General features: G+C 36.3%; 1 protein-coding gene across 1 annotated transcript in view; it reads right to left on the bottom strand.

The window, feature by feature from the left end:
• Positions 1-18,027, bottom strand: part of LOC138712641 (neural cell adhesion molecule 2-like) — a 1,205,141-nt gene that overhangs the window by 805,865 nt on the left and 381,249 nt on the right. The window contains exon 6 of the mRNA XM_069844609.1: positions 5,376-5,520. Coding sequence (XP_069700710.1) covers positions 5,376-5,520 — 145 coding nt within the window. The remainder of the gene's footprint in view (positions 1-5,375; positions 5,521-18,027) is intronic.

Here is an 18,027-nt window from a genome sequence, read left to right as displayed (position 1 = left end):
ACTTGTTGGCCGGGATTCCGCAGTTACGTGCACAGTTCACAGTGTTGGCAGTTGACATTGGACATATACGTCAACATAGGCCTATATGCCTTACTTGGAGTCAGGCCACAAAGGGAAACATTGAAGGGGAATTCGATCCGGTGCTGTGGATTGAATTCGGCATAGCTCAGTGGTCAGAGCGCTTGGTACGTAGAACCAAGGACCCGGGTTCAATCCCCGGCGTCGGAGCGAATTTTTCTCCTAAAATATTATGTGTCAATATTAGATATAAATTCTGTAGGACAAATTAATATGTCTATAATAATATTTGATTACCGGTATACAGTTTGTTTAGTATGGTGATGTATTGTTGCCAACTCCCTGAGTATGTAGTGCTTTTATTACGTGAAAGAAATCTATATATATATATATATATATATATATATATATATATATATATATAATTTGAACTGGTAATGGAAATTACGGGAAAACGGCTAAACGGATTTTAATAAATGGCCCCTCATTTTGAAGCTTGGAACCCAAAGTTTTTCGGAAAAGTAGTAGTTTTCAGTGAAATGTCAATTTTCCTACATAATTTTCCTATTTTCCAAAATCCATCTGTTGTCAGTTTTGAGAACTAATTTTATACAATCACGGCAGACTTGATTGAATTGCAGAACAAAACACACTACAATAAACAATAGGCTATTACACGAAGGCCATGACCTGCAGGATTGCCGACATATTTAGAGCTCAATTCAATTTGTTATTAAAAACTGATTCTGCAGTGTATAATTTTCCGAGTACAGCTGTGTATTGGATATTCAAATCTACGAAACTTGACGTGGTTTGATGACATTATTACCATTAGAAATTAAATATTATTATAGTTAATATCATGATGCGTCTATTCTTAATTAATTTTACATAATATTGATGCTATATTGATGACATGAAAGTGAAACGTTTTGAGGTTATGTAAGTAAATGTAGAGAATATCTTAATTTAGATCTTCATTTCTATAATTTACTGAGTGACTGCTATATATAACTACAAAACTGAAGTAAGATAATAATATTGTTATTGAAACTCAAATATTTTTATACTTATTAAACCAGTGGGGTTGGGTCTTTTTCATATACTTAATGGCGGTGTAGTGTAGATATTGTCATTGTCTTCAGTATTGGCTCGAGAGAGCGCAAAAATTACAGTTCCTAAGGAAAGATCAAAAGGTATTACTTACTGTTAAAATAAGAGGCCTAGAAAATTTTGTAGTCTCCAGATCATTTCAGCAAGATCTCTTAGTAGGATAAAATAATTTTACGCTCTACATTTCAAGTTCTACATGCAGCATCTATACGAAAATGCTATTGTTCGAAATCTTAGCAAATCAGACAATTTTTTTAACTTTTGCCTACAATCCACAATGACCTGAAATGGCTACTGCTATCGTCCTGACATTGATACTTGCGTTTTCGCGTTGAAACACAAAAACTGAAGTTGGATAGGTTCAAGAAAAATTATTTGGCCTAAAAAATCCATTCAGAAGGAGTATGTTTCATTATCATGGAAGTAAATAACTATCAAAAAGATAAGTATTCTTCATTGAAAATAAATGTGAAAAATTTTTATTTGAACAACTAACGAACTTAGTTTGCAGCAGCATTTGATGCACAAGCCACTAGTAAATAATATATTCCAAAAATATAAGTTCTACTATGCGATGTACAGAGCAAGAGATATAAATAAGAAGTAACTGTACAGAATAGAGGAGCCAGCGTGTATCACAGCGTAAACTGAGGTGAACTGCGCTGTGCTACGACACGGAAAATACAGGATCTTCGCCAGAAAGAGCGCTACGATTTATGGCTAGACCTATATGTTATACAGGGCACTGCAATGACAATTCAAGGGATGCTCTCCCACCAACCTGCACTCTGTACACTACACCAACCATTTAGTAATATGAACTCATCACAGCTTGCTTCTTTGTAAGTAAGACATTTTGAAGGAGTAATGTTAAAAATTTTATTCAACGGGTTACATCAGCTGCTTGTTTATGCGGATGATATGTTTATATTGGGAGAAAATCCACATAATATTACGGATAACACGTGAATTTTACTTTAAGGAAGGAAAGAAATGTTTCGAAGTATAGAGTGAATCGGGGGCAAATAACTATCGGCGGAAGATGCTTACTTCTTTGTAGTTTCACATTTTTCCAAGAGAGAACGTCACGAGAATGTCTTAAAGATCACCGAGACAGCTGAATGCATGTAAAGTGGAAGCTAACTCATTTTGCCACGTGTTCTTGTTGTGAAAAGAAGAAAAGCAAGAAAACAACTATTTTCTGCTATAAAATAATTGACGACCGTTTTTGCAAAACTTTCTAACTGGAAAAAAAAAATTACAGGAGAGACAAAACACTATGGTAAGCAAGTTTTGCTGTATCTCTCATTTAAAGCAGAAAGCAAGTTTTGAAAAAACGATCACACTTTGACACACTACAATGAAGAGAAATAACCCAAATTTACTAAGACGCTTTGGAAATCATCTGGAGGCCTGCCTTATGTTAACGAATCCATCAAAATCTTAATTTTGCAAATTTTGTAGTTAGCAATTTTTGCAAAAATAGTCCTGAATTACAAAGGTATGTTAAAACTTTAATATACTCTTGAATTCGTAATAACTGCCAAACCATTGTAATGGATATTGTAGTAAAGGTTCTAAAGTTTGTATTGTTAACAATGAACGACCTAGTTCCGCCATCTTAGGTTGCGTCACAGCACTAGGCATCTTACCCCGCTACTTGGGGAAGATGCTAATTTTTTTCGGGGTAAGACCGGAACTTATTGCGAGAGTTTTGTTTTTTGTTTTATTGCAGGGAATACGTAAACATTATGTAAGGTCCTCTGATAGAAGTCAGTGGATTGAAGACAAATCTTCAGCTTGCGATGGGACATGTTAGATCTGGGGATTGAATTTTTTAATCGTTGTTAGCATACGGGATTCTTTACCGTACCCTTTAACGCCGCCTGAAATAGAATGATGGAAAAAAATGTATTGGATTGAATTCATTGTGCGCAAGAAGTGATTTCACGAGTCTTGCACGCGGCAATAAAATCTATCCAATAATTATGTTACTAAGTATTAATAACCAAGTGATAAACCAGTGAGAAAGTATCCATGAGCTTTAGATTAAGTCATTTTCATATACATACATATATATATATATTATATTCGTAGGTTATTTTACGATGTTTTATCAACATCTTAGGTTATTTAGCGTCTGAATGATATGCAGATGGTAATGCCGGTGAAATGAGTCGGGGTCCAGCACCGAAAGTTACCCAGCATTTGCTCATTTTGGATTGGAAGAAAACCCCGGAAAAAACCTCAACCAGGTAACTTTCCCCGACCGGGAATCGAACCCGGGCCACCTGATTTCGCGGCCACATGCGCTAACGGTTACTCCGAAAGTATACATATATCAAACCAAGTTCAGGTAAAATACATATATCAGTAAATGTGTTAATCTTATCCGACTATCGGGGAAAGATGCCTACAGTACAGGTAAGAAGAAGACCTTTATCTATAAACAAGGTAATTAATATTTTCTGTTTCATACCACGTAGGCCTATATACTTTCAAAATAACTTCTAGACTTTGATATTTCAATATGAAATTCAAAACTAACTGAACAGTATCTTAAATTTTCAATCAAAGAAAAAGTTAGGCAACTTCCCCCAATCCACTCTTTGCTCATGACTCGCGGCCAGAACGTAGTACGAAATGGAAATATAAAAACTGGAAATTTATCCTTTGAAATGGCGGAAAAATGCAACTATCTTGAAGCAAGAGTAACAATAGTACATTATGCAACAAGCCAATAATGATAGTAATTAAGAAGCGAGTATGGATGTTTATGAAACGAGCGCAAGCGAGTTTCATAATTTTCATACGAGCTTCTTAATTACCATTATAGGCGAGTTTCATACGACTTTTTATGCTCGACCATATTTCTAACTTGAAATTATCGGTATTCAGATGTATACATTTTATTTGTATTTGACAAGATCGGAAGTGACCTTGTTCTAGGTCGTGAATTGTGAGATGTACGCAGACGCGGAAGTATTGATTTTTTCCGAGGAACAATAATGCCATTGACCTTGATGTAATGCCGTTAAACTTGATAATATTGTAATATTATAACCTTGATTATTGAATTCGACATTGAAAAACGAGATGACAAATTGAATTTATTTTAATATTATTTACAATTAACGCTAATTATTATAGTAATAGAACATAACCTTCTGCGACAGTATTGGATTTCCAGCCTCCGTGACTTTTCGCTAATTCTCTTTCGAATGCATATCCGAGAATAATCGATACTTGCGGTTTTATAACAGTACAAAGCTGACTTGTCATTGGCTGAACACATGTAAGCTGAGTTATCATTGGCTGAAGACCTGTACTTTAATGAGTAGGTGTACTTTAATGACATGCATTAAAGGACTGCTACCAGGTTTATAATTAGTACGTTTCGACATGGTCGAGCATAAAAATATAAATAACACTCGGGAGGAAATTAAACGCAGAATAAATATGGGAAATGCGTGCTATTATTCGGTTGAGAAGCTTTTGTCACCCAATCTGCTCTACGAAAACTAAAGTTAGAATTTATAAAACAGTTATTTTACCTGGTGTTCTATAAGGTTGTGAAACTCGGACTCTACTTTAAGACAGTTTTTTCTGTAGGTTATTTTACGATGCTGTATCAACATCTCAGGTTCTTTAGCGTCTGAATGAAGTGAAGGCGATAATGCTGGTGAAATGAATCTGGGGTCCAACACCGATAATTATCTAGCATTAGCTCATATTGGGTTGAGGGAAAACCTCGGAAAAAACCTCAACCTGATAAGTTACCCCGACCGGAATTCGAACCCGGGCCAGCTGGTTTCGAGGCCAGACGCGCTCGCCGTTACTCCATAGGTGTGGACTTAAGAGTGGTACAGAAGCTAAGGGTGTTTGAGTATAAGGTGCTTAGGAAAATGTTTGATGCTAAAGGCTGGTTCAGATTAAAACGGGAACGGAAACGAGAACGAGAACGGATATATTGTTAAAATAAATGTATTAACGAAACCATATAACTTATTATGGCACGGTTTCGAACTTGAGGAGGATATTAAGACTATCACCGAAGATGTTTGTCTGTTTGCTGATCAGTAAATTATTTTTGTCTCGATCTGTACCATGAAGTGAGCTCTCCGATTTAGCAACCTTGATGAGCATATAGAAAATTACTCACAATCTAGGTGGAAAGACAGACATCTTCGGCGTCTGTATATAATTGAGATTTCATTAGAAGGGCTATAAATTAGCGAACTTACAAACCACGTCAATCTTCCAGCTCGCCTCCAGAAAGGCACCTGTGATGTTAGGATTTTCTGCTCGGCAAGTAATAGACTTGCCATCGTCCTCTGTTGTGGGCACGAAACTCAGGTCACTCACGGTTACATTTTCTCGAGTATCCTCCTGCAAAGCATAAAAAAAAATTACCCTTTATTAATTTGGCACAATATTTTATAAGAACAAAAATATTTAGTAGATGACAGTAGAGTAAGAGTACGCACAGTCTAAGAATAATAATAATAATAATAATAATAATAATAATAATAATAATAATAATAATAATAATATATTTATTTATTTAATCTGCCAGAGTTAAGGCCAGTAGGCCTTCTCTTCCACCCAGCCAGATTCTAATTAAATACAATTGGTTACATAGTTATTACATTAATATCCAGACCATAAAACAACATGAAAGTAAATAATGAAACGATGAAAGAGTAATGGAACGGAGAAAAATTCTCTCCGGCGCCGGGATTTGAACCCGGGTTTTCAGCTTTACGTGCTGATGCTTTATCCAATAAGCCACACTGACTCTTGGGTTCCCTCTAGTGGCCGCCCTCTGCACTACGTCATAGATGTCTATGAACATAGGACCGAAGTCCACATATGTGCTGAGGTGCACTCGTTATGAGTGACTAGTTGGCCGGGATCCGACGGAATAAGCGCCGCCTTAAATCACTTCGTGATTTACGCATATCATATATATCGTAAGATGACGCAGAATATCTGCATGGAAATATCATATGTACTTCGGTACATTGAAATAATATATAAATAATATAAATAATGAAAGTTGGGTAAGTAATGTTAGTGTGACAATAATAAACATTGCAAGAAACAGTTATAATAATAATAATAATAATAATAATAATAATAATAATAATAATAATAATTAGATAATTTAGATATTTATCTGTGATATATATATATATACATATATATATATATATAACCATTAAACATTGAGAAACCTGAAACAGCTATAATTATTAACAAGAATTGTTATAAAATATTTCGTTATCCTATTCTTAAATTGGTCTGATGTCTGACAGTCCCTGATATTACTCGGTAGGGAATTCCTAAGCCGAGAAATAGCCACAGTGAAAGAAGATGAATATGAGGATGTTCGGTGGCAGGGAATGGATAATATTGAGGAGTGTTGTAATCGTGTGTCTGGGTTATGATAGGTGGATAAATTTTGAAAACCAGACGCAAGATAGACAGGAGTGGAGAAATGCAATATGTGAAAGAGAAGGGAAAGACAGTGGATTATCCTATGATCTTCTAGACGGAGCCAGGACAACATTTCGAGGGAGTACGCACTCTCTGAATATTTTATGGTATTTTCGATGTTGGCAAAACTCTTACGTAATGCAGAATAATAGTGGAATCCATACCAAGAGTAGAAAACTTATATCAAAACAGTTTTAAGAAATAAATATCGCAAAACCTTCCCTAGATTGATCTATGTGCATTAAATTAAATTACAATTTCAAAATGAATACGCTACGATTGGACATGAAGTTCATACGAATCCCTCCTATAGGGGAACAACTTACAAAACTCCGTTGGTCTTTGCATGCGTCAATCTTAAAGAGTGACAAAATACACTATTCACCTCCTCCTTCCGAATTGTCAGCCAATAGTAGAGCTTAGTGATAGCAGTGATACGTTAGTTGACTTTTCAATCTGTAGCGACAATAGTTCATATTAATGAAAGGAAACTCCAGACTCCGCCTCCAGCACAGCGGTAAGGTTCAGTAACCTCCTACAATGGAGTTATGCCAGTTGTATGCCTATAGTAATATTTTTCCATTGTTAATGTGATGTTTCATGTTGCTCTTCGTTAAGATATATCTGAACATCAGACGTGTCTGTTTTATGCAGACCAGGTTAAATGTAGAAAACCCAATTACCAGGTGGTAAAAAAGGACGGATAGAAACTCTTTTCTCCGAATTATATCTCATTTAAATACGGTAAATTATTGTAGTGATGTATGAAGCTCCATTTTTAGAGGGAGAAAAATATGAATAATAATACTCATAGGCCTATTCCGACCACACAAATCAATCCGTGGAACACGTCACCAATAAAGCATGGGTACGAATTATTTTCATTTCTATATGTACTGCATGTCACACATCTATTGACCACTGGCTACCTTTACTTGCCACAACTAGTATGGACTTTATTGCAACTAAATCAAGAAGTTGACATCAATATTTTAGTAAGCTGTTGCACTTACGAACGCAATATTTCAAGTAAAAGCTAAAATATACAGTATTATATGAATCCTCTAGATTCAAAACCCTCTAAAGACCATTTTGTTCACAATTGATTTATGCCCACATATTGCTTGCTAAAAATTAATTCTAATGATTTATATAATTTTAATTCCAAAGTCATTAAATTTAAAGAAAATGGTTTGTTAAAAGTCACTGTTAGGTTGAAAATTCCCTTTATATGCCACCTGTTACAGTTAAAATTCTTCAATTTGTGAAAGTTGATATAGGGGATTTTGAATCTATAGGATTCATATAAACCAACACTTCTTCCTGATGAAATGTATGTTATTGAAACAAAAGGCATTCATTTACAAGTGGCCAAGGAAATAATTAACAAATACTATAGGGTAAATTAGGGTCTCTTGGACAGTCGGGCATGTTGGACACTTTATACTTTAACGTGTTACCTCGCCACTTGTGGACACCACATTCTGCTAGAAGTCAATGACGGAAGTAGCCCCACTCGTGGCTACTTCCGTCATTGACGTCTAGCAGAATGTGGTGCCCACAAGTGGCGAGGTAACACGTTAAAGTATAAAGTGTCCAACATGCCCGACTGTCCAAGAGACCCTAATTTACCCTACTGTAAAACAGGCGTGCAGTAACAGGTACAGGGACATCACTTTATTTTTACCAATATTTTTAACATTAACCTGGCCATACTCGGAAACACTGTTGCCCCCTTCCATTACAGGAGTTAGATGTTACTAGTGCAATATGTAAACAAATCATTTTACTAGGTATAGGAGGAGAAAAAAGTAGTGTATCCATTTATGTTGTAGGGAAATACGATATTACGGTTTTCAGTTTGATCATTACTTTTACGGAATTTATCAAAATACAGTAGAGTAGTAACATTTTTTTTTCCAAAAACTCAACTTTTCAGGCGGCTATGTTCGTTATGTAATGTCTACTTTATTTAGCATATTAATTATTCATGTTTTCATACAATATAGAGAATGCATTTAAATTGAGGGGGTCATAAGTAAAGGGCTGCAAGTGCACTTAAGTTACTTTTGAGAAAATGGGGTTTAAATATTTAAGCTTTCGTAAAATCGGTGAAATTTTTTATTTAAATTTTAATGTGTGATGCGATTAAAATATCCCTTTGCCACTAAAATTGTAGATAATTTTGCTTACACTGGATGCACTTAACTCATGTTATTACAAATTCACTAGCATTCCTTTGCTTCTAGCCACCTCAATTCAAAAAAGCTAATCTGAATTTTTAAACAAGTTGCTGTAAATGGTTGCCGTTCATTACAATGCAGGCTTCAATTCAGTACGTATATTATTAAAAGAATTTTGAAGCATATTCTCTGAAATTGAATTTATCGTTTCTTGAATATAATTTTTTAGTACGATATTATTAATATAGGCTCTTTCTTCTATAGAAAACGCAATCATATTTATGAAACACACTATACACTGCAGTGTTTACTTCAATGCTTGAAGACTTCGAATGCAACAGCGGCCGTAAGTTTGTGAGTCTGACGGGAGCAAGTGCATTAGTGAAGGGGTGAGAGTGAAGTATATTCAGAAATGCAGGTACAATAAAAATGGAACTAAAAATAAAATGATGTCCCTGTACTAGATTAGACGAAAGATATTGGTTTCAAGGAGGGAACTTCTTTCTTGATAAAATACCTACAGATGTCTCCTGTGTATTAAAAATGTTTTACTGTGGCTATGAATATACCGAGTAATAAGCTCCAATCAGTCGTCGATGGCTTTATACAGGGTGTTGCAAAACTCCTTAATCAAACTTCTAGGGATGGTAGAGGAGCCAAAACAAGGATATCAACAGTTACTGCGATACACATGGCTTGAGTTGCTCTTAGATGTTCCACTTGACATCCGGCGTCGCATGTGGTATCAGCATGATGCCACAACCCCTCATTTCTCTCTTGAAGTTCGAGAGCATTTACGTGGCACATTCGGTGAATTTTGGATTGGACGGTGAGGTCCATTGCAAGGCCTGCTCGTTCTCCTGATCTTACCCGATTCGATTTTTTTTTCTGTGGGGACATTTAAATAATTTAGTGCATGAAAAGCAAATTGTGTCAGAGGAGGACCTCGTTGCTCGGTTTCTTGTAGCTGCCGATCACCTACAACATCAATATGGAGAATTTCTACGTATGAGACACATTATCATGTCGTTTTACACCATGTATTGAAGAAGGAGGCCTCACGTTTGACAGTAAGCAAAATGTCACCAAAACCATTTTGTATCGTTACCACACTCTCAATATCTGTAAGCTATGTCTGCGTTCGAAAGTGACGACTGATGTAACTATTGCTTTCCGACCTATGAATATACAGGGTGTTTCCGAGGTAGTGTTACAAACTTTCAGGGATGATGGTGAAGGGCACATGTATCAATTTGGAATCAGGAACCATGGTCCGGAAATGACTGAGTCGAAAGTTATAACTAAAAATAGTTGTGTGGAAATGGAATTGTAATTTGGCACCACGTGCCCTCCTTCCCTTAACGTTTGGAACAGTCGTGGAAAGATGGTATGGGCCGGATGCCCCGATACAATCTGTGAGCTTGTCTACTGTTCCCATTGGCATATCCGTATTCGAAAATCGGGTCTCCTTATTCCGCTCTCGTGTACTCCTCCATTTCACTAGGACTGATCGACTGGACACTGCAACTTGTACACATACACTGCTGTCTACAGACGTGCATATCAGGACCGACCATTCCGTTACACATTACGCTATCTGTAGTTTCCTTTCCCCACTCCTCAGACAGCGCATTGAATGAAATACTGTAAGTAGACAACGTAAACAACGTCAGATGAATACAGTATGTGTAAGATGTACAGATAAATAAACATTTACATATGAATAAAATTATTTCATTTCCACACAACTATTTTTCCATGTAACTTTCGGCTTAGTCATTTCCGGACCAGGGTTCTTGATCTCAAATTGATACATGTGCCCTTCGTCATCACCCCTGAAAGTTTGTAACCTCGGAAACGCCCAGTAAAACAAAAAATCTTTCTTTTGGGCTCGTCTACCATCTCTAGAAGTTTGAGTATGGAGTTTTGCAACATCCTACATATATTCGTCAATAACATTTGATATAAAGGATTTCCACATGAAACCTTCACAACTTCAGATGTACGAGTAAATAACAAATTATTGAGAGACGATGTCTGCGTGTTGTTTTATGCATATTGATCAGAAACTTCAAAGTGTTTTTATTTATTTATTTATTTATTTATTTATTTATTTATTTATTTATTTTATTTAATAAGTTTTTTGGTTGGAGGTGTGACTGTTGGTGAAATCTGAAAACACCTCAGGAGATGGCACAATGTGTATTTTGGTTTATCGAGAAACGACCAGATACAATGGTGCAACATCACGTCCGGATTCAATATGAAAGAGAACCACAGCCAATAATTCGGGAGGGGCACCGGAAATTTATGGAGACGGATTGTGCTTTGCCTCCCACTGTTAGGGAGGCAAAGCACAAGTGTGGAGGACATTGAACGTGTGCAAGGAGTATTTGTTTCCGAATGAATCCTTACTCAGCATCAATAGCTAGCATGCGGCATGGACGATCATCTGGTTGAAGAGCTTGCACTAGCCGAACTTAGTACGCGCACAGCCCCAGATTCTTGTAAAGGACTTTGTGGACAGACGAATGCGAATGGAGTTGCTGTGGCTTACTGTTCACATCTCCATAAACAAGGATTAACATTGTGTTATCTCCTGAGATATTCATACCACCTTCACTGTCGAATTTCACAAAAATTCACAGCTACAACCAAAACACGAATTTTAGCAATCCAACAAAATTCCCATAAAACTTATAGAGTTTCCGAAAAACATGCAGAAAACCGCATCATCATGTCTCAAAAATATGTTATTTACATTTGATCATCATCATCATCATCCTTCACGAATTAGGCCTCTGTAGACCTGTTTCGGCCCCATCTAGCAGTCTTCTTAAAGGTCTTCCTGGTCGACGATGTCCTCTAGGTTTATACTGCATCATAATTTTTGGGATTCTTGAATTTTCCATTCTTCTTACATGATCTAGCCCATTGAATTTGACCCACTACTGGACTACCAAACGATAAGGCTAGTAAGCTATCTTAGGGAAAATTGCATTACTTTCAAGCCTCTAACAAGCAGTATATTTACATTTGAAGTTTCAATAATTTCAAAACTCCTCAGAACAAAATAATCGGACATGAAAACATAAGGAGATAAGACGGCGACGACAAGGTCAAGAGCGCGTAGACGGTTCTGCGTGCGATCTAGCGATCACTAGGTGCAATGAATCTATTTTACAGACAGCAGTAGTAAATAAAAAGCGGTTGGCAAAGTAAACTCTATTGGCCTATCACTGCAGTATGAATTAAACTGCTTTTAAATAATAGGTAACGTGTTCATACAAAACAACAAGAAATCAGAACATGTTTTGTAGAGTGTACCTCTGTAATATTTATCCTTCGAAGAGGTGGAAAAATTCAAATATCTTGAAGCAACAGTAACAAATATAAATGACACTCGGGAGGATATTAAACGCAGAATAAATATGGGAAATGCGTGTTATTATTCGGTTGAGAAGCTCTTATCATCCAGTCTGCTGTCCAAAACTCTGAAAGTTAGAATTTATAAAACAGTTATATCACCGGTTCTTCTGTATGGTTGTGAAACTTGGACTCTCACTCTGAGAGAAGAATATAGGTTAAGGGTGTTTGAGAATAAGGTTCTTAGGAAAATATTTGGGGCTAAGTGGGATGAAGTTACAGGAGAATGGAGAGAGTTACACAACACAGAACTGCACGCATTGTATTCTTCACCTCACATAATTAGGAACATTAAATCCAGAAGTTTGAGATGGGCAGGGCATGTAGCACGTATGGGCGAATCCAGAAATGCATATAGAGTGTTAGTTGGGAGACCGGAGGGAAAAAGACCTTTTGGGGAGGCCGAGACGTAGATGGGAGGATAATATTAAAATGGATTTGAGGGAGGTAGGATATGATGATAGAGACTGGATTAATCTTGCACAGGATAGGGACCGCTGGCGTGCTTATGTGAGGGCGGCAATGAACCTTCGGGTTCCTTAAAAGCCATTTGTAAGTAAGTAAGTACCTCTGTAATAAATGTAATGAAATTTAAAATAGTAGACTACAATAAATAATAAACATAACTTCTCCTTAACTTATATAATTTCAGATAATAGCTAGGATGTAATTAAATTTATGCTCGACCATGCCGAAAAGTAGTAATTATACATCTGGTAGCAGCCCTTTAATGGAGCTCATTAAAGTACACCTATTTATTAAAGTTCAGACGTTCTACCAATCAGAAAATACCATTGTAGCAATATGAAAGCGCAAGTATCGATATCGGTTATGCAATTGAAAGACAACAAGAAATCAATAAATCACCTATATTTGAAGTAAAGTCAGTTCTGTTACTATAATAATTAGCGTAAATTGTAAATAATATTCAAATAAATTCAATTTGTCATCTCGTTTTTCAATGTCTAATTGAATTTCAAGGGTATATCAAGATCAATGTTTATTTTACTTTCTAGATTATATCAAGGTCAATGTCGACATTTGTTTCTCCGAAAAAATCAATACTTTCGCGTCTGCGCACATCTCACAATTTATGAGGTATTGCACAAGGTCAGTTCCGCTCTTCAGTCAGATAAGAATAACATGAATACTTATGAATAATTTCAAGTTAGCAATATGGTCGAGCATAAAAAGTTGTATGAAACTTGACTGTAATGGTAATTAAGACGCTGGTATAAAAATTATGAATCCCGCTTGCGCTCGTTTCATAAACATACTCGCGTCTTAATTACTACCATTATTTAGGCTCGTTGCATAATGTACTAATATATAGTTATCTAAAAATCCAACTAGCATAAAAACACTGTTTTCCTGTTTTAAGCTTACCAATACAAAAGTAAATAAATTACAGAGGACATGAAAAAATGAAATAATAGGCCTGCAAAAAATGAACATATTATATTTTCTTTATCTTAGCAGTTTTAGGTAATGTGGCCTACCTAATTAATTGCTATGTAACTGTTACATACATAATAATGTACTTATTACATGAACAGCACATTTGTAGAAACAAATATAAATTCCTGACTTCTCGTCTAATATAGAAAATTTTTTCTTGTTTTTGCCGATACCAACCTTCCTATTTCCGGCGAAATTATGTTTCCGGAAACATTGCTTATTACCTGATAATCTTGATCTTAGTATTGGTTTTGTGAGGTTCATAAGTTCTCACATACGTGCTTACTGCCAAATATACAGGGTATTTCCCAGTTAGTGTTACAAACTCACAGGGTTGATGGGGAAGGGCACGTGTTTCAATTTGAGATAAGGAACCCTGGTACGGAAATGACTGAGTCGAAAGTTGCAAGCAAAAATATTTGTGTGGAAATGAAATAATTTTTTCCCTTTGTACACTTATAAGTGTATTTACTGTACATTTTACACATACTGTATTCATCTGACGTTGTTTACGTTGTCTACAGTACTTACAGTATTCCATTCAGTGCGTTGTCTGAGGAATGGGGGACAGGAAACTATACTAAAGCAATGCAGATAGCGTAATGTGTAACGGACATGGTCGGTTCTGATATGCACGTCTGTAGACAGCAATGTATGTGTACAAGTTTGCAGTGCCCAGTCGATCAGTCCTAGTGAAATGGAGGAGTACACGAGAGCGGAATATGCAGACCTGATTTTCGAACACGGATGAGCCAATGGAAACAGTAGACAAGCTCACAGATTGTATCGGGGCAAGTACTAACGTAGGAGACATCCGGCCCATACAATCTTTCCACGACTCTTCCAAAGGTTAAGGGAAGGAGGGCACGTGGTATGAAATTACAATTCCATTTCCACACAACAATTTTTGCTTATAACGTTCGACTCGGCAATTTCAGAACCAGAGTTCTTATCTCAAATTGATACATGTGGCCATCCCCATTATCCCTGAAAGTTTGTAACACTAGCCCGGAAACAACCTGTATACATATATAATTTGCGCCGCAAATATTCATACCCTGGATAATAACCCGGCAAATCGACTTCCAATTTGGTCCTGTTCACAGGACTTTTTCTCGGCTCAACCAAAGGACATGACAATGGTAAGGAACATTGTCAAACTGAAAATCTATGGACGACATAGCTTGACAATTTTTTAGACAGAATCCGTAACGAGTCTACGCTATTAGTATCACACTCTTTTTGTACTTTATTCTGTAAACTTAAATGCAATGCAGTGAGGAAGAATCTCTACGGTACATTAAACACACATTTATTACTATTTAATGTCAAAACAACAAAATTTCAATACATCATTATGTACATCAATTAATAATTTCAGGCGTTTCACATTGCTTCTCTTTGTAACTAAATGCTTTCCATATATCAGACAAAGAACATTATCTCTTCTTTCACTCATAAGAATTCAAGAGTCCAGTCAGCCTAAAACTTACTGAACGACTTCTTCCTCAATGTCTTAGGTACAACCTTTCAGTTCACCAGTGACTTGTACCTGCGTGCCCTACGTGCTTTGAACAACGCATACAGGCTATTCCATATGAAATCAATCAGTAAAAAACCTGGTATTTTTTTACACTCTAATTTTTTTCCTACTTAAAAAAGGTGCTGAGGGGAGTGCATTTTCAAAAATACACTATCGAAAGTCAAACGGTTTTCGTATTATTGAGCGTCAAATTTAGCGTATTTTATAAAAACAAGCCTCTTCCAGTGCTCAGAACTCTGGAACCATTTACTGCAGAACATTGAAGGAGAGCTTATTTTGAAGCTGACATTTGGTAGGTTATGTTAAGAAGTAATCTTTATTTTTATTGTACACAGAGAGACAGATAATCTGATTTTACTTGTTTTTTGGCTTTTCGATCATATGTAAAAATGTAAAAAAAATATTGAAAAAAAAACCTTGCATTATTAAGAGGGATTCGGAATTGTTTGCTTAGTGGTACGGCAATAAGTTTCGACGATATTAAATAGATTATTTTCACACGCCTAGACTTGAACGGCGTAGTACCGCACGCACTGGCCGAGAGCTGAAGATAACCGAGCGTTGGGCGTCATTATACTCCTGTGTTTATGAAAACTTGTGATAAGGCTAGCACAGCCATGACTGCTAGACGACACATCACATGTTTATCTCCTGGCCTTGCTTACCTCGGCTAGCTCCCGTCTCACAGTCAGCTGGTTAGTTCACGCGCGTACTATTTATTTTCTTCATTTGATATTTTCAGTACTTTCTTATCAACATACCATCAGCAAAAAATACGTGTTTATTTGTACTTTCAATGCGCAATCTAACTATATATTTTTAAAATATTTTTGTGCGAGATCGTGCGTATTTGCTTGTTTTCCGCACAGAACCAATACGCGATAAGTGTGAAATACCACATTCAGTATTCCCAACGTAACACACATAACAATTTCCCTCTTCTTACCGCTTAAGAGCGACATTCATTTTACTTGCTTTAGGCTTTTAACATTTTACTTTTAGAGACCTTTAACATAGTAATAATTATAAATTGGAAACTTACCACTGCAATTTCACCTAAATTGCAATGTAAATTATAGTTTTTAAATGTTTGCAAAAATTATGTAAAGTCTACTACTCCACGAAACTTATTGCATTCCTGATACAAGTAACATTAAGGAAGCCGTGAAAATATCAAAAAGATTCCAGATGCCGATGTTATTACTGCAATATGTTACATAAATAATATTCTTAAAGTATTAAAATGAAAAATAAATCATTACATAACCTTACCGTTTGTTTTAAGTTCGCAATTATAGACCGGGGGAAAAAAAAGACAAACGTATATCACGGCCTGCTGGAGTATAGTAAACACATAAAACATTTTATAGCAACAATGTTGAAGAAAGATATTTTGGTTTTCCGAAGTTGCCGTCATTAAATAAAAACCAACATGGAGATTTCATTGCAACTAATTAGAAATTCGTATTTCAGGTATGTAATAAACGATCTTCTCACAAAATAATGTACGATACACGAGCGGTATGTTTGTTTTCATGTTCTCGGAAATTAAAAAATCTCAACTACTTTTCGCTTTTTCAATCTTTTCCTCGACCATGAAAACGTCAACATAACGCTCTTGTAACGTATATTACTTTTTCGGTGGCAAAGGCATCTTAATGAGAAAAAATCTCAATTTCTCCATTTCCATAAAAAGTAAGAAAATCTGTTTAATTTCTCAGCATCAAAATAAACCATGATTTTGATCATTGGGTGAAAGGTTTTCGGAGCTACAACAATTTAAATTTGCATATTTTATGAAAATACGATAAATTTAAACACTATGAAGTTCTGATGCTTCAAACTTCGCACAAAGCATTGTATCACAGTTCTCTACGCACAAAAAAAGTTTCATTGTATTTAGAAATTGTAAGGTCAATTTTCTCTATATTTCGGTCGATTTGAGATGGAATAGCTTAAACGGGCGATGTGGCACGCTTGCGCTCTCGTTAACATAACTGAGCTAAGACAAATATACTGGGTGTTCATTTCAAAGTGTGTCATGACGTCACTGTTGTTGGGTCACCGATTTGAAGCGAGTTTCAGCTGATATGTTAGAGAAGTTGCCTATTATTTAAGGCGTTCTTCAATCTGAACTTGACAACGTGTACTGTATAACTTGAACGTCGTAGCAATAGATGGCGGTCTGTACGGTCTGTGTGCTACCATAACCTCTTTCGAACTGTGTTTTGCGCCGGCAAGTCGTACGCAGGGTATTTGTAATCATCGGTTGCGTACGGTAACATTCCACAACACAAATCAAATGCTCCGTGTTCATGTTGACCGTCGAAGTTAATGTCAACAAATACGTAAGTAATCGTCTTAACCCTCTCCCCATATCCCGACAGTACGTATTTCCAAACAGTTCACATTCCTGCCACTACCGGCGTTACCGTACGTATCGGCACGTACTCTTCAGAATGAACGCCGTACTTGCTAGGCAACTTCTCTGCCTCTTAGATTATACACCTGAGCTGCGGAAGTGTAGGAAGATTGAATTCTCTAGGCTCATCAGCTAGCCACATGACGGCATACAGCGAGCCAAGACACATTTTGAACTGAACACCCAGTATAAATACTTCCTATAACAGCTGTAATTTCCGAGTAATTTTTAGGCACTTCAGATCTCATTACAAATGCTGATGAAGAAGCATTGATGTCGCACTGATTTCTCTGTCTCCTCTAATAACGCTTTCAATGTCTGTTCTTAATTTATTCCTCTACTTCTTCTCTTACATGCATTTCATC

The sequence above is a fragment of the Periplaneta americana genome, chromosome 13 (assembly GCF_040183065.1).
Source record: "Periplaneta americana isolate PAMFEO1 chromosome 13, P.americana_PAMFEO1_priV1, whole genome shotgun sequence".
NCBI lineage: Eukaryota > Metazoa > Arthropoda > Insecta > Blattodea > Blattidae > Periplaneta > Periplaneta americana.
This window is presented reverse-complemented; position numbering and strand designations above follow the sequence as displayed.